The sequence below is a fragment of the Neolamprologus multifasciatus genome, chromosome 15 (genome assembly GCF_963576455.1).
Source record: "Neolamprologus multifasciatus chromosome 15, fNeoMul1.2, whole genome shotgun sequence".
Lineage (NCBI taxonomy): Eukaryota > Metazoa > Chordata > Actinopteri > Cichliformes > Cichlidae > Neolamprologus > Neolamprologus multifasciatus.
Genome location: NC_140453.1, coordinates 3709999 through 3731295, shown reverse-complemented (window position 1 = coordinate 3731295; position 21297 = coordinate 3709999). Strand labels below are relative to the sequence as shown.

Below are 21297 nucleotides of genomic sequence, written 5' to 3'. Positions count from 1 at the left end.
GAGAGTATACTGGCACAAGACTTCACTCTCACAGCCATTGTTTTTTCTTCTATTTAGCCTGAGTAAAAAAACATAAAAGTAGAGTTTGCATGTTCCAACTTCAGTCTCAGGACAGTAATTTAAGCAATAAAGACTATGTCATCATGCATAACCCCTGAACTTCTTTCCTTTGCTGCTAAGTGGTCAGAATTACAGTGGTGGTGTAATTTACCCAGAAACTACAGCCAGAACACGTCTCCCTCTCAGGGGTCATTAAGTCGAGGTCGGAGGGTGGCAAAACACACATGTGCCCTCTTCGCAGAGCCTCCCCCTCCTCCAGGTTTTCAGCACCGAGACTCTGAGCTGAGAGCAGTGACTGTCTCCAAAACTGTGATTCTATCTGTGAACGCTTCATTGAGACGCTGGGAGGGGGTGTGGGGGGGCTTTGTTGGCCATTACGGCTCTATTTTGTGTTAAACGAGTGGGTAATTAGGAGGCCTGTGGTATAGCCAGGCCCCACCAGGGAGGGTTGCACTCAGAGATGGAACAGTAGGCTATCTTAAAGTTGACTTACACTAGCCCTTTGTGGTCCTCCTCTTTGAAAACTTTTGAAAACTTTGTTTGTTTTCCTCCTGGAAATAACTTGACAATAGCAGAAGATTTCAGCATAAAAGTTCAAATGTCCAAATATTCTTTATGCTTGTGTTAACTATTTTTCTAACCGTATAATTGCTTGCCTGGTTGTGGGTCTCTCATTCAGGAAGTAGATTTTGTGTTAACTTGTTTGATGCTCCTTATGGTAGCCATATGAGTCTTCCTGAGGGATGTCATTTGTCTAATATCAGTAGGACCACCCCTGTGACTCAGTAAGGCGCACATCTCTGAACTGTGGACCCGAGCCTTCGTTAATTAATTGCGTGGTCGGTGACGAAAATCAGCGAGGCCCAAGTATAAAGATCTGTGGTATAATTTTCCTCAGAGGTTTACAGTGTGCGTGTGTGTGTGTGTGTGTGTGTGTGTATGGTAAGTGGTTAGTCAGGTCCCTCTGGCCACTGTGTCATTAGCGGCAGGCTAACTTGGTTTTTGTGGCTCGTATTGTGCTTAATCGCTTGACAGCTCTCGGTTAACCTGTGGTTTGCCACCGCACAGACGACTCATCGACTGTGTGCATACATGCGCCCGTGTGTGCTCTCACATGCAGATGTGCGTATCCGTTTGCTCACGTGCGTTTCTCGCAGCGCCTGTGTCTGCTGGCGTGCCCCCACATGACATGGTTTGCAGAATGTGTGTTATTGGTGTCATTAGTCTAGTGTAGCCACAGTGCTGATTTGGAGCAGAGCTAATAGGCCTCATTAAATGTCATTTTGAGCTAATAGACAGGGAGTGGTTGTTTAAACCAATATGCTTTTATAGGTGGTTCTGTCTCCTTTCAGCTGCTCCTGACGGTGGCTGTGGCCAGCTGAGACAAACTTCCTGAGTGATAATAGCCGAGCCGTATTAACGCAATATACAAGCCTTTCTGTCCAAACCCACTATTCTCATTATAGTTAATTGATGACAGACAAGCACAGAGGGTGACAAAAACCATTGTGGCATTACACATACTGTGTCTTGCTGTGGCGTAACACGGTGGTTATTTCTCATAACTTGGTGTGTGCGCGCGAATGTTGTGTGTCAGCAGTGGAGGTTAGCGGTCAGGCCCGTCTCTGCGCTATGGGGTTTGAAGCCGTATGGTCTCGGGGGTTCTGGGCATGGGGACGGGGTCGTGTTTTGGTTCAGGTTTGGTCAGGGTGTTAACAAGTCTGGTGAAGAAGCCATGGTACTTACAAGCCTGCAGACAATATTAGTGGTTCAGGAGACCTGTCTGCCAAGCCAAACTCGTGCAACACACACTCTCACACACACTTAGATGCACAATACTTCCATATGGAGTTATGCTTCTCTATGTACTTGATGATAATAACTTGACTTGCAGCTACTTGGTGCTTTGCAGAGTAAAACTGAAGACTGAAAACTGTGTGCATATTTTCAATAATATTATGAAATAAATGAGTTTAAAAAACGTTTTTACAATAAATAAATAAATAAATAAATAAATTTAAAAAAAATAAATAAATTAAAAATATATATATATATATATATATATATATATATATATAAATAAACCCAAAACAGGAAAATCAACGCTGGCTTTCCTAACCAGGAATTCCAAAGCTGGGGACTCCTCACGGCAAAATTTCCATAATTTTTTTCACAAGTCTGGATTAGGAATATCCAGAATAAAAAGCTGCTTACTCTGATATATAATTTGATTATTTCTCTTGGACAGGATCATCTTCATTCAAACCTCTTACGTTTCAGTTTAGCTGGAAAAAGATGACTCAGGACTTTGGCATTAGGAGTGGTGCATGATTGATAGGGAAACAAAAACATGTCACTTAATTAGCAGTGTTACTACTTGGTGAGCTTTTGTTGTGGAGCTAACTGAATTAGTGATACTTAATTTACAGTAAAGAACACGGAGAAAATAACAGCCAACAAAAGAGTTGCTATTTTGTAATAAAATAAACTGACACTTTATTAAAACTGAAAATAAAGCGATCGCAGACACTCTTTGACACAGATTTGCTGCACTTTCATTTTTCATTTTTTTTTCTTTATCACCTTATTGTGATTCCTGTGGGCAGCTTGTGTCAATATTGCTGTGCTGTGAGCTTCTCTGTGATTGGTTCTTGTTTGGCACACTCTCAGCTGGGTTAATACGCAAAATGTAGTGCCTACTGTTAGATACAATGATACAAAAAAATGCCTCCAAGCATTTTTATATTACACACCTACAAATGACATTGCATGGGCTTGTACAGTAAGTGCTAAAGTGCCATTTGCATTAAACCGTTAAATTCAAATGATGTCAGACAGATACCATTTAATATCCTTGAGTTATGTTCAGGAATGAAGCCCTCTACGTGTCTGGATTATTGTACCCTTTCAGTTACTGCCTTAAGCAGTAACTGAAGCAGTGTTCTTTTGTTCATCATCCAAGTAATTAAAGAGGATTTCAGAAGATTCACCTATCGGCTACAACCACACTTGAAACGGCTTTTACAATAGTAGCTGAACAAATAAAAGTCATCCAAACATCAGGAGGGAAAAAAAGGCAATGAAATGAACGATGAACAGAGTAGGAAGGTGGAGAAAAGGGCAGAGGGAAGAAAGAAAAGAAATACTTCAGGCTTTTCTAGAGGCGGCCAGTCACTTGAATGTCTTATGAAGTCCCTTGAAGATGTGCCAAGGCGTCTAAAGAACAAAATAATCCAGTGGGAGGGAGAGACAAAGAAGACAACAGAAGAATGGAGAGCGAGAAAGGGAGGCAGAAGTGAATCATAAGGAGATATAAAGATAACGAGACAGTCTGGATTTGTTTGGCCACGAGATGCAACAAAAACATCTCACATGGATTTGTTCTCCCCTGTTCTGAATCAAAACACGTTAATGCGAGCAGAGAGGTGCAGAAGGAGCCTGTCTGAAAGCCACACATGAGCTAAACTGTGTGTGTGTGTGTGTGTGTGTGTGTGTGTGTGTGTGTGTGTGTGTGTGCGCGCGCGCTGGTGCTCTTTAAACTTTGTACAGTATTGTACAAATGTGTATAAAGTGTGTTTGCATTCAATAAATGTATCGCCTTTGGGAATTTTGTGTGCGCGTGTGTGTGTGTGCCCTTCCCTTGCCTGGCTAGCTTCCTCCGGGCTGGAACGCATGGACCACACAGACGGCTGGCAGCGCTCCACGACAGCCTGGCTCCCCCTTTCCCTCTTTCTCCTTCACTCCTTTGCTCACTGCCTCGTCTCCTACACCTCCTCTCTCCTCTCTCTTTTTTCACCTCATCATCGTTTCCCTCTTTTCCCCCCTTCAGTTCTGTTTTTATTCTCTTCTTTTTCTCTTCTCCCCACCTCGTCTCCCTTTATACCAGACCCCCATGGTAGACGTGTGTCTGGCCGTCACCCGCTAAGCCACGCTTTGCCAGCTTCAGATTGCAACGTGAAATAATTCATTGTTTCTGACCACTCACAAAAACAACATGGCCACTGTGAAAGCTCCAAATAAAAAAGTGAAATATGGAACCAGCGTATTCATTCATCCAGTTTACTGTTCCACCGTGAGATGACTGACACACACAAACACAGACGGGCTGATTCAACCCAGGCTCCATGAGTATTGGGGGAGAGGTGGGGGGTCTGAATCAGCCCCAGTGATACATTCATCCAGGCTCTCCCGGTGATCATAAACCAGACTGAAGGGCTTAAAGGCCACGACGTGACACCAAATATATAAATTATTCCATTTATTCAGGATTTTCTGTTGCTCTGCATTTTCCTCAGATTTTACTTAGTCAGGCTTGAGGTAGGAGATTTTCCCACTGATGTTTCTGTGGTGACACTTGAAACTTGATAAGTTCGAGGAGGAGGAGGAGCTTTAAATGAACAGATCAGCGTTCTAAAAATACACTTCTTGATAGGCAATGACAGTCGATTCCAGCCTCGGGCGTAGGCTATAGCCAGGAGTAATGATGGTAATCTGGGATCAGTTCAAATTGTCCAGTCCATTGAAATTGCATGCTTCTTTGCTTATCAATTACTTCAAACGGTGCTAGCAAGTTTTTCACACAGCTGTGCATTACGCAGTAATATCAGTTCATTGCAGACTCACACCTGACTCACTTGTAGACTTATTTTCCAACTCTTCTCAGTGTTTCCAACAGATTTAAGCTGGGAGGATGGGAGGATCCTCCCCCCTCTGGTCTATATGACCCTGTCGCTGCTAGGGAAAGAATTTTATCCAGATATGAGTGTTGAAGGATGACCCAGATCAGTTCAGTTTCTTTTCATAAAGCCAGAAACCACCACTGTTTTAGAGTGAAAACTACGATTAGCTAAATAAAAGAGAAGTGGGCTTGATTCAGAGAGTCAGGTGACTTGCAGAAACATCCTTGAAATACTCCTACTGCGTGTCAAATATTTGCCTGATTGCTGACATCTGAATTCCCAACAAAGGTGTGTCCTGCAGCTTCTTCTTTTGACTTGTTGAACTGTACTGGAGCTGCGGTCTGCGACAGTTATGTTAAGTGCACAATTTGATAGCTTTGGTGTAGCGGTTGTGGCCTACTAACTATTCAGCAGGGGTCCTAACCTGGCCGTCATTCATTGCATCATTCACAGGTTAGAACCTGAAGCTCTAGTCAAGTCATTTTCACATTTTTATTAACTCTCAAATGCAAAAGTTCATAACAGTAATCTGTTACAGTATTCTTGTTAATGCTGTGGTAATATGTCTAAGCTCTGAACATGTTTGGCTAAGGTTTATAATTATTCTGCAAACATTACAGTGAAAGCAATAACTCAATAACCAGGCTGCTCTAACAGGCTTTAAAGTATATAGGACCACAATGGTTACTGGATTGTTTTTATGGGGGGGAAAACAATAACATCTCCCACACTTATTATTTTTTACAGATTACACCATGAAATTAGATTTAGTTAAGATTCTTTGCTGTAAAATGTTTTAATTTATGGGGGAAAAAACACCAGGTGCCCTGTTTAGACTGCAGCTACTGTAGGTAGTCTTTGTTCTGCTTTGCTGCGTCGGTGAGTTTACCATTGCAGCAGAGCAGATCTGCTGGTACTGTTTAGTTTGGGCCTCCTGTCATCCTGTCAGACGGAGCCACCCACATCTGAGGATGCGATGAAGAGTAGCTGAATCATATCGAGGGCTGTCATAATAGCAACCCGGCCATAACGCCAGCCAGATATGAGAAGAGCTGGGGTGAGCTAATTAGCAGAGACTGAACTGGCACATCAATAAAATCTGTCTCTAGCTTGGAGACATTATCTAAGATAAGCATAAAGACCTGTGACTGTCACCACCTCCTGCATGCACTAATTATTATATTATATCTTGTTTTTTAATCTGTACAAAATTCGTTAACACTGCACACAGCCTAGCTTAGCTTAGCTTAGCCTAGCATAGCGTTTTTTAATCTGTACAAAATTCGTTAACACTGCACACAGCCTAGCTTAGCTTAGCCTAGCATAGCGTTTTTTAATCTGTACAAAATTCGTTAACACTGCACACAGCCTAGCTTAGCTTAGCTTAGCCTAGCATAGCCTAGCATAGCTGTTTCACCAGTGTCCTGTGTTTGATAAGCTTTGCTGTCTGCCTGTAATTTCATGTGTACATACATTTGCTATAAAAATTCATAAAAAAGGCACACAATTCTTCAAACATTTCTAATATTTTAACTATTGAAGCTCCTGAAGCTTTTTTAAAAGTACATTGTTACACTACACGATGCAAAATCCCTACACAAACCACTATCCGGCTAAAAGAAATGTATACGGTATTTGAGGGATATTCCCAGCCAGGACATAACAGCCAACCATTAGTCAAAGATCTCTGTGCTCAGGCTCAGATTCAATCTAATGCTGCCATTAATTATGGAAGACTTATATTGTGTTTGCCTACTTGCTCTTACTAACTGTTATCAGATCAGCAGGGGTGAGATGGATCCAGACTTATTTCTCTTGGATGGCTGAAATAATACTATCCTAGGATCAGCGTGCAACCGTGCGAGTTGAGATACTATCTATAGAGGTGTTATCTAATCATTCTAAATCTTAGTTTGTGTGTGTGACTAAGTGTGTAGTGGCTGAGTGCAAACACGCATGATTGCGCATGCAGTAGGAGTGTGTATCCATACATCCTTTTGTTTTTTCTGCGTTTCTGGTGTTTCCGTGTGTGTGCGAGTTGTTCACATCTGGTCTGAATCTGTCCATGTTTCCGGGCGCTGGCTGGGCAGGGAAGTGGCAGGCGCTATCGAAAATCTCCGCTGTTTTCACAGGGATGATGGGAATCTCAGGGACTTTCCCTACGGCAGTGAAATCATCCGCCTTTCCCGCTCCTTTAAATACCCCCGGCTCATTCCTCCGCCCTGCTAGGGTTCCGATAAAACAGCTGAGACATCTTGTGTTTGGCAACAGTTGTCCTCTAAAAGGTGTAATTAACTCATGAAAAACTGTATTTACTGTCAAGGCCTGCTAAACTAATGGACTTGAGGTCTGGCTGGTTGGAGTGTAAATTGGACCTTAATGTGGTGGTTGACATGCAGCATTCCTATAGGAGGAAAAAACACAAAGGCTTCCTTTAAAACGGAGTGTCATCCATAGATTTGTTGACATTTACGGTGGCTGAGGATGGAAGCTGAATGAAACTGTAACAGAAGTGAAGTTAGCTTGTTGTATGTCGTGTCAGTATCATTTTTATCTTCTTAAACATCTGTCTATATTTTGGGATCGTCGACAAATATGTTGAAATCCTAAAGTCTCCCTAACTGTTTCACCATTCAGCACTCCTCACAGAGCCTGCGCCGCCTAACCAGCCCAGAGCTCTTAATTTACTGGTCATCAGGGTCTCTCCCTCGCCGGCGTTGCCTCCCTGCTCGCGCCTGTCCCCCTCTGTCTCCCATAATCCCCTATGGTCTCCCATTGCTATTTATTCCCATCACTAGGAAACAGGCTGTGCACAAAGCCTGCTCTGTGTCCCGAGGCTTTTTTAGAATAGAAACTGGGTCTGTTGAAAATGGAAACGCTATGATTGACTGGGCGCAGCTTGCACAGAGAGACGAGGAATGCCAGCGAGAGGCACAAATTATCTGCAGGAACGATGGGGAAATATTATTAATGAAATATGGGCTTGAATTATGTTATAAAGTCTTCAATAAGCCGAGGTCTTTTAGCAGCCGCTATTATTCGCCTTTCCAGAGCAGCTAGAGGAGACCGATGATGAGATTGTCTATTTATTTTGAGCTGGATGATGCCAGTCCGGTAACGTCATTGTAATAAAAATCATGGTCTGTCTGACTGTCACTGGCTGCCGTCTTTTTTTTCTCTGCCGCCATTCTCGAGTCTCAATTTCATTGCACCACTGTTTGGTATTAAAGTTCCAAGCAGTTGTTCCAGAGTAAATTAATTTGTTGTGAGAGAGTCACATGGTTTGTAGCAGCATAACCGAGGCTGAAATAATGCTTTGTTGCAGTAGTGGAAAAATGTTCGACTGTTATGGGCGGTTTCTAAAAGAATTTCTGTCTTAGTTGAATAAATACAAAACGACAAACTCAGATAATCAGCACAAACAGGAAAGATGGATACGACATGCAGCGGAGCCCCTCAGCTGGGATGTCATCAGTACACATAGTTAGGCTGCGGGGCAGCTCTTATTTTTCTTTGATCTCTCTAATGATGCCTTAGTGATGATTCTTTTTAAAGCTCTTTTTTGTTCGCCCTCTCCTGTGCACCCACCCGGTGTTATAAGAGTATTGGCAGGCCTTTGTTCCCAGCTCAGGCAGCAGTCAGGTTAGACAGGATTCTGAAGTAGCGCGCTGTTTCTGCCTGAGCCAGCTGGAGCCCTGCCAAGCACAGCAGGAGTTTCTCCTCTGTTTGATATTTACTTTACCGCCTTTACAGGAGAACTAGTGCAAGACCAGACAGACACACTGACACAGGGCTGTGTGGGTGTGTGTGTGCGTCCAGGCCTCTCTCTCTACCCCACCTTTACTAAACTATAATCTACACCTGTGGGCCCTGGGCAGGTTTTGCACTGGTTCCCACTACAAGGCCAAAAGGACTGCTAAGACAGGCTCAGACATCATCTTGCATTTGTGTACAACCTAAATTGTATGTGTTAGCAGCGTGCATATGTGTTTGTATGTTGGAGGAGTGTAGAGTTACCAGGCTGAGAGAGTGGAATAGAATCGGGGATATAAAGGGTGTAAAATTATCGGTAAAGGAATGCAGGAAGAGAAAATGCATAATATATTTGGCATAGGTTATGACTCCTGTGGGGATAATGGGGCAATGGCGTGAGAGCTTGTGTTTACTAGTGGAAGAAGCCTCAGGTTAAAAATTAACATACATCAGAACATCTCTTTTTATTCTCATGCAAAAAGATCCAAGGAATTTGCTATGACTTTGTTACTTATCAGGGTCTGGGACACGATTCCCAAATGCGCCTGCGCCTCCTCCTCATTTGGGGTGCAAACTGTGTTTATCGGGAAGTGAGCCTCTAAGGTTCAGGAGCAGCAAACCACCTAAGAGTTGAACGTTGCCCCGAACTTTTCTTTCACAATGATAAAAATATTCTTTGCAGGCAACATCGGAGCACTTACAGTCAGCGTTTAAATGGGTGTTCCGCTACTGCCAGCGTCCCGTCAATATAACAGTGCTTCGTTTTGTTTTTCTGTGTCTGCAGGGCATCGTCAGAAGCTCGAGGATCCTCCCAAAACCGGTCTGTTCTCCGACCGCCTCAGCGAGCTAGAGAGGATGAGGGTGAGGGTCGCAGTTCCGACACAAGCTCCCCGGCCGGCTCTCAACACGGCGGCCAACTCCTTCAACCCACAGGGACAGACGCAGATAACAGGTGAGCCGCCAGGGACAGCTTATACAAACCTCCTGGTGTTGATGGAGAATCCAGGCGCTGGAAGAGTCCAGGAAGTGTGCATGCACAGGATCTCTTAGCATGCTGTTCCTTATCTGATCTTAAACCTCTGCGATTTTATAGTTCCTTGTTATAAGTTTCAAATATAAATATTTTGCTGTTGCCCAAGCTTTGTGTGTGTATGTGTCATCTAGGACAGGGGTTCCCAACCCCCGGGCCTCGGACCGGTACCGGTCCGTGAGACGTTTGGTACCGGGCCGCGAGAATTGAGGCTCAGGTGTGAAATGTTTCAGGGTTTTTATCGGTTTTCAGCGTTATTTTGTTATCGTTTTTATCGTTAACTCGGTTTTCCTGGGTCTTTTCACGTGTGTTATGAATAAATCTTCTTTTTTTCGGTACCGGTACTAGTTTTATTTTGTTGTATTTATCCACGACACCTTAAAGGCCGGTCCATGAAAATATTGTCGGGCATAAACCGGTCCGTGGTGCAAAAAAGGTTGGAGACCGCTGCTCTAGGATACCAAAACCCTCTTTGCTGAACATGATATGATCATACTCTGCTGTCATCCTGCAAAATTGAGTTGCCAAAATTCCATATTGTATTAAGTCTTCGTATTTTCACGTGTGAAGAAATCCTCACACAGACACACATGCTTTGAACTGTGGATGCACACAAGGAAAGGAAGGTTTTAAGGAGTTAGCGGGCATTTTTATTTTCAAAATTTGACGTTTTTCACATCGCTTCCCTTCCAAGAAAGTATAACCGAGTTGACGCATGGAATAGGCGCGTGTCCAATACGTGCAATGCTTTTCCTGAACAGGCGGGCTGAGTCACAAACCGAGCATCGTTTACTGTATGTAAGGTGAAATATTAAACCCCAATTGGAGCCTCAGACACGTCCTGAGCCACAAAACACCAAGCACGGTGCCTCTGAGATCATCTGTCTTTCTCTGCTCCGTCACTCTATCAATCTTAGAAGGTAACAAAATCTCTCACGGTTTGGGATGGCTGCTACCCGATCGCCCAAATCTCTGGAGGCACGTCACACGTCGTCATTTAGCTCTTAGTTAATCTCTGTCACGGTTTTGTGTTGCGACTCGACGGATCGTTGGGGGCACGGTTTCGCAGCAAAGCAGCGCGGGGGTGACGATTGTACACTGGACAACAGGTGCTGCTTGATTGATAAGATTGTTTGGTTTCTTTGGGTTTTTTGGCATGCCTCCTCACCATCCGTGATCTGACAAAAACAGTGAAAGAAATCACTCGAAAGCGAACAATCAAATAGTTTAGTTTTGTCATGCACACATAAACACGCGCACACACATACTTTCTGTCCCAATCAGCTTCCATTCTGCGTCCTTGTTGCCGCACAGACACAATGATAAAGTGTTGCGGTTGTCTGCCGGTGTGTTTACACCGTGGCTGAGTGCCAGCGAGGCTCTCTGTGCCTCAGCTGCGAGCACACAGTTTTACAAGGCAAACAGGAAGATCTTCTCTCTAAAAGGTAAACATTAGAAGTCTTATTATTAAAAAATGTTGCATAACATGCCCGAGTGATATTTAACCCTAAACACAGGCGCGGAGAAGCATAGCGACAGATCAAGCCCGCAGCTCGTTGTGTTATTGTTGCCAACCTTCCCACCCCCCCTTCCCAAAAAAAATCTGAATATTTGAACAAGCTTGTGGGCCAGTGGTAATTCTTTCTTTCTTCCTTTCTTTTCCTGTCTTGTTTTCTTTATACGTCTTTCTGTAATCGTCCCCCCCTCTTTCCCACTTCCATTCCTGTCCTCTCTCCCTCCGTTTCTCCCCTTCAGACCCTCGTCAGTCCCAGTCCTCTCCTCCCTGGTCGTACGAACAGACGTATCCGTCCTACCTGAGTCCCATGGCGTCCCCCTCGGTCCACTCCACCACCCCCCTCTCCTCCAGCCGAGCCACAGGTCTGCCTGCCATCAGTGACGTGCCTAGACGATTGCCAGGTACTGTCAGGGTCATTTAATCTGCTACAAGTAATTTAGTTTACAACTTTTTACAACAAGTTTGCAGCATTTTTCTTACAGCGAGAAAGGGGGGGTGGAGAGACAGGCACACACGCACTTTCACACAGTCAAAAGCAGAAACGTATACAAAGAGGGGAGAAAGAACTATGAGCTACGATTTAAGAGAGAATAATTCAGCAGAGCGAGCTCATTCTCAGGCGAACGTGAGGAACGAGGCCATATTGTCCGACCATCTCTCCAGAGAACGCTTTGCTTGATGTTTTTCAAACAGTCGAGGGAAAAAAAAACAACTATTGTTTCCTTTTTCCTTTTTTTTTCCAAGCTCAGAGCCTTTGATCCCAGAGGAGCATGGGTAATAACAGGCCCAGGGATAATAACAGGCTCGTGACTGACAAATAAAGTGTCTTTACAGCGATGTGCCACTCTCTCAAGGCATTCTGGGTAATTGCATTAGCCAGTCTGTTTGCAGTAACGGCAGCATCTGTGTTCCAATTTGTCCCTGTTTTTCCCCCAATGTAAGAGCTCCTTTAAAATCCCTGCACGCCGCCAGACGAGTTTCTGCCCCGTACACCTGTTTGACTCACTGCCACCAGTTTTTTTTCTGCACTACTTTTTCTTTCTGTTTCCTTGTGCTAACATACTACACCCTCCTCCTTGTGCATGTGTGTGCGTGTGTGCCCCGAGCGAGGGTGAGTGATTAAGCGATGCAGCCGTGTGACTCTGCATTAGAAAGGGTTTAAAATCCAGCCAGCTGCCTTGTCAACTTTGATTAGTTTGGTCGCTCACTTCAGCTTTCATCTAGCGAGCGTCGGTCTTTGTTCTCGAAGCGCGTGCACCAACACGGGGGCAAAAGCTCGCCTCCCCACTTTTACCCAGTCGCACACCTCAAGCGCTTAATGCCTCCTAAGCGATGTGACTAAGGCTCTCAGATCTCCAGAGATCATGTTGACACCTCGCCAGGCGGCTCTGTAACCGTATCCAGCCGCAGAACATACCGACGAGCACGAGCAGAAGCTGATATGGATGCTGTATCGGGGTCCGCCCCTTAAGCGGTCCGGCTTGTGTGTCAAAATGTTACATTTGCTCAGAAGCGATTGCAAAAAAAAGTTCATCAGTCAAGTCAAACACCTCATTCGGAAGCAACGCCCCCGAGTTTTGTAACATCCTTCCAAACATTCAGACGTTTACACTCTGGTTTTATTTAGGCTGATAAAGTTCGATCTGGCCCATCATCACAGGGCCTCTTTGAGCACAAAAATAGGTCCTGAAGTTAAAAGCAGGGGGTTTATTGAACAGCGCCGGTCACGTCTGAGATCACACTGGCCCTCTGCAACAGAGAGACAATCGCCTACTATTTCTATTAGAATCAAACGGATCTCGGGGGGGAAAGAGGAAGTTTAAAGGCCTTAATTAGCAGCATATGCTATCTGACGCTGCAGCGACAAACCCGGCTTCGCAATCCCTCCCTGCACATAAACACTGCGCCTACCTCCCCTCCTCTTCCCCACCACCCCCTGTCCTCTCGCAGCAGACATGGTGACACAGAAGACGCCTGGTGATTTATGATAAGAGCGCCATGGCTGGACTAAACCGCTGAGAGGGAGACGGGGAGAGAGGGGAGGGGAGGACCTCCTATTCTCCTTAAACTCTTCGCCCAGCGCGAAGCTCGCCGCAGCCAGTTAGTGGTTTTTTGGGTATTTTTTAAAGGGATGAAGCGAAAAGAGGAACGAAGGGTGAGATGGAGCAGCTCCTTCTCATCCCCCCCCCCTCCCCACACACACACACACTCCTCCCGCGCGCGCTTGCACGGACGCACACTCACACGGATACATACACACACACGCTGGAGCCGATGGGAGGCGAGGAGAGGAGCCACATCAGAGCTCAGCCCTGCCTCATTATGGATCTCATGGAAACTGTTTCTGCTCAAAGTGTTTCCACATGTGCAGCTCCTGATTCATCCCAACTGCTTCTTTTTTTTTAACGTGCATACAGTATTCACACACATACAGCTCCCCCCCACCGCCCCCACACGCACGCACAGATATATTTGCATGCATAAACAGTTGCACAGATGCACATAAACATGCAGCAACACACTCACAGGAACATAAATATGCAAAGGTGTAAACATGCTTGCACGCGACTTTGCTGATGTGCGTTTGGGAACTTCATGGAAACCGAATCGCAGCAGCTGGAAAAAAAGCTGACGGAAGTTCATCGATATATCATTATTAATATTGATAGATGCAAAATCTATTAGCTTCTTCAGATTGGTTCATAGACAATTCAGTTTACTGCTGTTTAATTTCTCAAGAGACGTATTCGTTAAATTCAATTACTCTACAAGACAAAGTGCTAAATGGTTTAATAGTCCAAACCACATTCAGCGCAATCACAACTGACAAGCTGATTATTTAGGTTCTGTAATAAATCCTTCCTGTCGACGTCATAAAACGCCGACGAAATTCACGTGTTTGTGCGTTTTGTGTTTTCTCCTCTCAGGTTCCTCTGACCTGAGCCCATTCCCCGGTCAGTTCGAGCGCCAGTTCCCGAGCCTCTCCTCCCTCACAGAGAGCCGTTTCTCCAGCCCTCGGATGCACTACCCGGCAACCTTCACCTACACCCCGCCCGTCACCTCAGCCATGTCGCTGGGCAGCGCCCACTACCACACCTACCTTCCCCCTCCGTACCCGGGCTCCACCCAGAGTCAGAGCGGACCCTTCCAGACCAGCAGCACGCCCTATCTCTACTACGGGACGTCCTCCAACACGTACCAGTTCTCCATGGTTCCCGGCGGGGACCGCTCGCCGTCCCGGATGATCCCGCCTTGCACTAGCGCCTCCACGGGCACATCCCTGGTGAACCCTAACCTGCCCAGCCAGACAGAGGGAGGGGTGGACGGCGACGGAAGCCACAGTAACTCCCCAACTGTACTCAACCCCGGAGGCCGCATGGATGAAGCAGTCTGGAGGCCATATTGAAGAAGGCAGAGCGATAAGAAGTCAACTGATGTCATGGTTTGAAAGCACAAAACCTTTTCTTTCTTTCTTTTTTAAATAAAAAGGGGATTTTTGAGCTTACATCAGCTGTCTCTACCTTTGGAAATTAAGGTTGAGATTAAAAAAAAGAGGGAGAGAGCAAGAGAGACCAAACGTGTGTGGACTCGTCCTCCTGGAATGTGTTTAGACCGTGGCGCTACAAAGGGAGTCGGTTTCAAAGCAATAATGAAAAAGACAGTTTTGGTTTACTAGGCCCAAGTGGATGAGACGTTATTTCAGTTTTATTCTATTCCACAAAGCTAAAGGGATGCTTCGACGATATTTGTTAAAGACTGCCTCTTTTGTACAGTGTTTGTATTTCTTTAAGGCTTTTTTTGCAGAGCATGTTTTTTTTTTTTTTGTACTACGACAATATCAAGATGCAAGTTAAGCACTGAGTAGCAAGTAATAAGAGTAACGCATATGTTACTTTAAGTGGTGTGGACAGTAAATTTTGCTTTAAACCGATTAATTTAACTTGTATATTGTGGGTGAAACGATGTAGATTGAGGAGTTTTCTTCGTTTTAACTTATAAAGCCATAAATTATGTATTGTATTTGAAACTTGAGTCAAAGAAAGGTAATCTGAATATTTTTGATGCATCTATATGACTAAGTTAAAATGATTTTTTTTTTTTTGATAGGTAATTTAAGAAAGTAAGTTTTGTTTTTCTGGTAGCACCCAAAGATTTAAAATCGTGTTGAATATGAAATGTAATTTCCAAAGAGTATTGCAATATTTTTATTTTTTTTTCTGGTGTAACTTTCAGTTTAACTGCTCTACACATCCAGAGCCCCACATCCTCGCGAGGCGTTGACACACATTTGGCTCGGAATTAAACCTTTGGTATTTATTGAGCAATAACTCGTATTGTGCCTCTTGGCAACATACCATTAAAGAGAGTTTCAATGGGGGAAAATAATTATCCGTTTGGGGAAATTCTGCTTGATTTCTTTGCTCTGTCTAGTCTGACATGCACACAGATACTTATGCATTTTCTCTTCCAAATAAGAAATGGTGCATTTAGACACGAATTGACGTCCAGCCCAAAGATGATTGCAGTGGGTACTGTGCCTAATGGCCCACTTTAAAAGAGGCAGGTCAGACTTTAAGGATCACTTATTTTGTGATACATGAACTCCTCAGGACTGGAAGAATCCTTGGTTGATCCCACAGATTTGCTATATCTGCATTTCTTTTTTTTCATACCCAGCCTGGCTGAAAGCACGGTCAAGATTATAGCTCTGACATGCCAAGTCTATTATAGCTTTCATATCCTATGTAAAAGATAGCTTTGAAAAAGTCTGTCTTAGTGTGTGACACACACACACACACACAGGTTTGTATTTTTTCTTGCTTTCTGTCTTTTGGGTTAAAAAGGAAATCGCAGAGAAACAAAAGAGACTCTGGAGATCCTTTCAGCTTTTATTTATTTTCAAATTTTTACTCCGGGTTTATCGAATTGATTTTTACCCTCTTTATTGGCTAATGTCAACAATAAGGGTCTAAATCTAAAATCTCTCTGTGGGCTCGATATGAGGGGAGGTCTGGGTTTAAAAATTACCGTGCGAGATTTTAAAATGTGTTAAAGTTTAAGGGGAAAAAGTGCAAAACAACAACCAAAAAACACAAAACAACAGAGTGGTGATTGGATTCAGCTGCTGGCAGCAAACTGGTAACCAAAAAATATGGGAGACTTGTGTATGTTTGTTTCATAAAGCACTTATTTCTTGTTTTATTTCTAGCAGCACTTGCGGCGGGCTGCCAGCAGGGCTCGTGGTTTTGGTCCTCAGTGGAGATGTAACGCCACTGGAGTCTCTCACACACACACACACACACACAGAATGGATAACACTTGGCCAAACAAGCCATTTATATTGGAGTTTAATCTGATTTCACAAGGCAGTTGGCATTTGTTTAAAAAAAAAAAAGCATTTCTTTTCTTGCTTTCATACAGTATGATACTGAGTGCATGAAGGTAATATAATAACCCAATTTTTAAAAGCTGAGAAAAACATGGCCCTGTCCAAGGATCAGACTTCAAGCTTTTCATTTAAGATTTGCACGCACACTCTGCAGAGGATCTTCTCAACTCACACGCACACACATTTCTCCTGCAGCTTCAGCCCAGCACGAAAAGTACTTTTGCTGTTAGAGCGTAACATAAATAAACAAATTCAAAAACCTTTTAGATTGCTGTGATTTTACAGCATTTTCCCAAATACTATGCACATCTGTTGGAATTTATTTAATCTGCTTCACAAATCTTTTAAAAACTGTTTACACCTAAACGCAGCACTGACACCCTAACCTGTCCTCATCTGCTTCTGTTTGGGTTCTTTTTTTTTTCTTGTTCCTCAAAATACAAAGGTTCATTTTTTTTAATTATTTTTTTTAATGTTGCGTACAAACTGTCATTAAAAAAAACTTGTATTATTCATTGATCAACATGTATGATATCCAGGAATTGTACCTGCTCTTATGTAAAGTTTACTCGTTATTTCTATTGTTATGCTCCTTCTCATGAACACTTGTCAGGAAACTCAATCTAATGGAGACTGTTAGACTTTGCTGGTACGTTTCATAAAGATCATAATTTGTTTTTCGATTGTTTGTTTTGTTTTTTAAGGGAAACACAGACCTGACAACAGTGAGTGAAATTGGCATTGTGATTGTACATTTGTTTATTTTAAGAATAAAATAGGAATTTTGTAACTTACTTTACCCCCCCACCCATCAGAATCTTGTTTCTCCACCAAAATCAGTTTTTCTTTCACCTTAATAGTAATAATAATAATGCAGTTTATGTGCAATGGGGACCCCAGAAGACTTCCCTGTGCTTACCTGACTCTGAGATACACACATTTACTTTAGAAACCACTGCTGTTACAAAATTACAGCCGTGTAATGAGGAAACTTGGAGTGGGAAAACATAGCCAGGTAATTGCACTTCCTTATACAGGATCTTTAATTTAAGAGCCTTAACTTTCTGGGTATTGGATCCAGTTTCCTCTACCTATTTCAAAATAAAAGCCCTCACTCGGTCTACTCTTAATCGCCTGTGAACACTTAGCAGTCGTTGCTGGTTCGATCTCTCCCTGAAACACGCCGATCTCTGCAGCATGTTAGTCGTGTCATCTCTTGTCTGCCGCTCCGTCTGCACCAACATTGTCTTTGGACGCGGGACTGAGGCGGTGTCGAACCTCCGTCCCTAACTGCACGCTCAGCCGGTGCACTACTGCAACTGACATGGCTGCATTTCAAAGGTGAAGCGAAAACCCCAAGAGATGGAGACAGAGAGAACCAGGGGAAGCTGTTTCATATTATTCCAAGACATAATAGAGCCAATCCAAGCGTGCACGTACACAAGAAACAGAGACGGAGAGGGAGATCTACAGCATCCCCATGTGTTTTTTTTATGGTCCAGATTGGGGAACATTCTCAGGATTTCCCTGAATATAGATTGCGTGGAAAAAGCTCCTGCTGGTTTCAGGTTCACATTCTCAGCGTTCTCAGCCATGTCTAGCAATTATCATAATGAACTCTGGAGGAGCAGCGGGACCCAGACACCCAGGGAAATTAGCATAATGTCCTCCATGCACAGGAGAGACAGCAGCGCCGAGGCAGACTCGTTTAAAGAGGGGTTGGAATAGAGCTTTTTGTCCCTGTTAAATTTTGGTGGTTGAACATGATGCCAGCGATGATGTGCGCTTGATTTTTATACCAGGTTGTAAGTAGTTTTGCAGCAGCACGGCTCAGACTGTATTTTCTTCCTTATATTATGCAATCAACTGACAGGAATACAAACAAGAGTTTATGAGGAGACAAAACCACTCCACTCAAAGGACTGTGCACACACAGATACACACACACACACACACACAACTGACAGCCCAATACAAACTGTTTACGTGACCTCTACAAACGTTTCAGAGGAGCAGCTCAGGCGGGAAGTGATCCTCAAGGGCCTCATACCACTCACAGAGCTGTATATATCTTCCTATGTTTCCGTCTCCACTAACAGAGCTGTGGGTTGAGTGTGTTTGTATGTGTGTGCGCGTGCGTGTGTGTGTGCGTGCATCTTGATTTCTCATTTAGTCCCAAGATAAACTGAGGCTGACGGGCTCTCCGGTGTGGGCTGTAGAACCAGCATGACGCCTTTGACCTCCCTGAACCGCTGTTATCTGATGTCATCTGGGCTTCAGTGTTTTGGAGCGACCACCTTCACGTCTCAGAGGATGCCCATCTTCTCCGACTTCAGCCCACTCCCACCATAAAATATATAAAAACTGTCAGTAATTTGGTGTGATGGTAACTGACACCTCTCCACTGACACCCACCCACTGCTTGATCCTTGAGATTTTCAAACTGTGACAACCATAACTGTGTACTTTGGCGCACTCTAGTGGCTCCTTAATTTAACCATGGGGACCGCGGGGAGGGGGCCCACCTATACGGCGTTCCATATAGCCAAACGAGCACTTATTATGTTAGTGGAACTATTGCACAGCCTCCAAACGCCCCACATCTTGCCTCTGTGGAGTCGAGCCTGCACAAGAGCTTTTCCTCCATAAACGAATGCCAGATCTGAAAAGCTGTTCACCCTCACAGAGAGGGGACCGTAAAAGACAACTTGTCTTCTGACCTGTAATAAAAGAAATGATCAGCTGGCAGGCGAGCCGCATCCAGGCAGCAGCCCAGAACCTCACAGACATGGTAGGGTTGTAAGGCAGCCTTGACATCCTGCACCAGAATCCATTCATCACTAGATTAAAGCATGCCTGTGTCTTTAGCTTGCTTTGGAAACATTTGATTCCATGAAACCATTTGCTGCTAAGTGAAGCTCAAAGAGAGTGCACTTATGAAACCTAAAATGCCTACATTTAATGAGCACTGCTAGTTCAGATTATGCAATTTGATACTGGCCACACTGCCTGAAAAAAAGAGAAAGAAGAAGAAGCGGGAATTACTGTGAAAATGTGAGTGTCAGTACCATGGAGAGCGACCAAACATGCAAACAAAAGCCCTCTTTGTCCCATGCCTTTGCTTCATGTCAGTGTTTCAAATTAAACACCATCTCGACTGTCAGAAAAATGGCAAAGTGGTGCAGCACAACCGAATGCACAGAACATAAGACAGGATAAACTCTGTGCCAAATATTCATGTAAAACAGGCGTTTTTCCATAGGTTTCAGCCAGGCAATAAAATTTTAAAAATTTGGGCCCGGGCCCCATCTATTGCCTGAAACCAAGCATGAAGGAGCCCTGTGCGTTCTTTGTGTCAGATGAAGGGTTGTTAAAACTTTATCAGGCAAGTGTTAATTGAGAGCTAATGGACTGGTAATTCAGAGCAGTCACGGTAATCCAGCTCGCTGCTGAATGACATACAGCCCTGGTGACATTTAGATCACGCGGAGGCCTTTTTTTAAAAGGAAAATCTTCCGTACGACCATGGCCGCGTGAGGCGTGCCAGGGGAAAAGTGGGGGACGAAGGATGCCCGCCATCGTGTCTGGTTCTGCTTTAGACATTCATCCTCTCTGTCTCCAAGGATCATAACTCGTGTTAGAGGCGGGTTTTATGGTTTATGACTGGAAAATAAAATGCTCCGCGCTTCCTGCAGGCGAAGTGATGATTTATAAGTATGAATGATAAAGTGAGCGCCCGTCTGACAGTGTGTGGATGTGTGAGGGCTGCTGAGGATCCAGACATGTCCGACATGTGGATGCGAGTGTGGTCGTATAGCGAGTGTGGTCACCGCAGTGTGGTTATATACGTTGGAACGCAGCGCAGAGGGAAAAGTTGTGTCTCGGTAGTAGGTATCACTACCTGACATCATCATCTCACATAATTAGCACAGTGTCCACATCCTTCTCCAGTGACCAAGGATTATTTCATGTGGTTCGCGACTGGAACAGAAACCCTAACCAGAGAATTTAACCAAGATCATAAATACCCCCAGGCTCTGCTGTCTGCAGACATGGTTACTCACTTGGACGGCTCCTCTCCAAAAAGCCAATCAGATATGTTTATTGTTATCTTCTGCCTAAATTTGGGTCTGATTATTTAAATACATAGAAAAATGTCTTGATCACCTGGCTCCAAGCTCAAACAGTCCACAGTGGAAGCCATGGCAGCCTTGTCCCAGCAACTGATGTAAGACAGGGGCCCGTGAACGCCAAAAAAACCCTCTGGTGAGGTCGTCAGTCTTGTGCCGTAACCACAGGCGCGCGCCAGGCAGATCAATAATCCCCATCAACCTTCACCACAAGTCAGTCAAAGCTCTGAGGGCAGGCCAGGAGAGGAGGTTTGGGGGACCTGCTGAGAATTTGATACTCTCTAAGATGCTCCCTGTCTCGGAGTGGATGGAAGAGATGAGTCGTTTTCAGCAGCCATGTTGCTCTTTTTTTCTTTCTTTTTTAAAACAGGGTCTCCTGTTATGACTTGTTCCTGCGCTCTGATTAGAAACTTCCTTCTCAGCCCTCACCTTCTATGCAGACGTCATACTTCAGACCTTTACGATTTGACTTAATGTAAGAAAACAAAGGTGGAAAAAACGAACAAAAAAACATGGATTCTGTTCCTCGCAAAATTAGCTGAGAAAAAACAGACTGACTAATTCATGCCTTTCTGTGTCATCACTCCAATCACAGAGCTCAGCATCTGTATCCCTCAAAAATAAATATCCAAAAGTCATTTAACAAAACTCTGGTCTGAAGGCACAACCACAAGTCAAGGGTTCATTTTTAAAACAGTTCATATAATTAATATGTTTATTTATTTATTTAAAGGACCAAT

General features: G+C 44.1%; 1 protein-coding gene across 7 annotated transcripts in view; it reads left to right on the top strand.

Annotated features, from left to right (window-relative positions):
• The window catches only part of runx2b (RUNX family transcription factor 2b), a 132554-nt gene extending 115690 nt beyond the window's left edge, over positions 1 to 16864 (top strand). For 5 of the 7 annotated variants that reach the window (XM_085134001.1, XM_085134003.1, XM_085133999.1 and 2 more), the window contains 3 exons: positions 9277 to 9444; positions 11278 to 11439; positions 13966 to 16864. In XM_085134001.1, coding sequence (XP_084990127.1) covers positions 9277 to 9444; positions 11278 to 11439; positions 13966 to 14444 — 809 coding nt within the window. In that variant the 3' untranslated portion in view covers positions 14445 to 16864. The remainder of the gene's footprint in view (positions 1 to 9276; positions 9445 to 11277; positions 11440 to 13965) is intronic. The other 2 variants (XM_085134004.1, XM_085134005.1) reach the window with 1 other exon arrangement.
• Positions 16865 to 21297: the final 4433 nt, after the last annotated feature.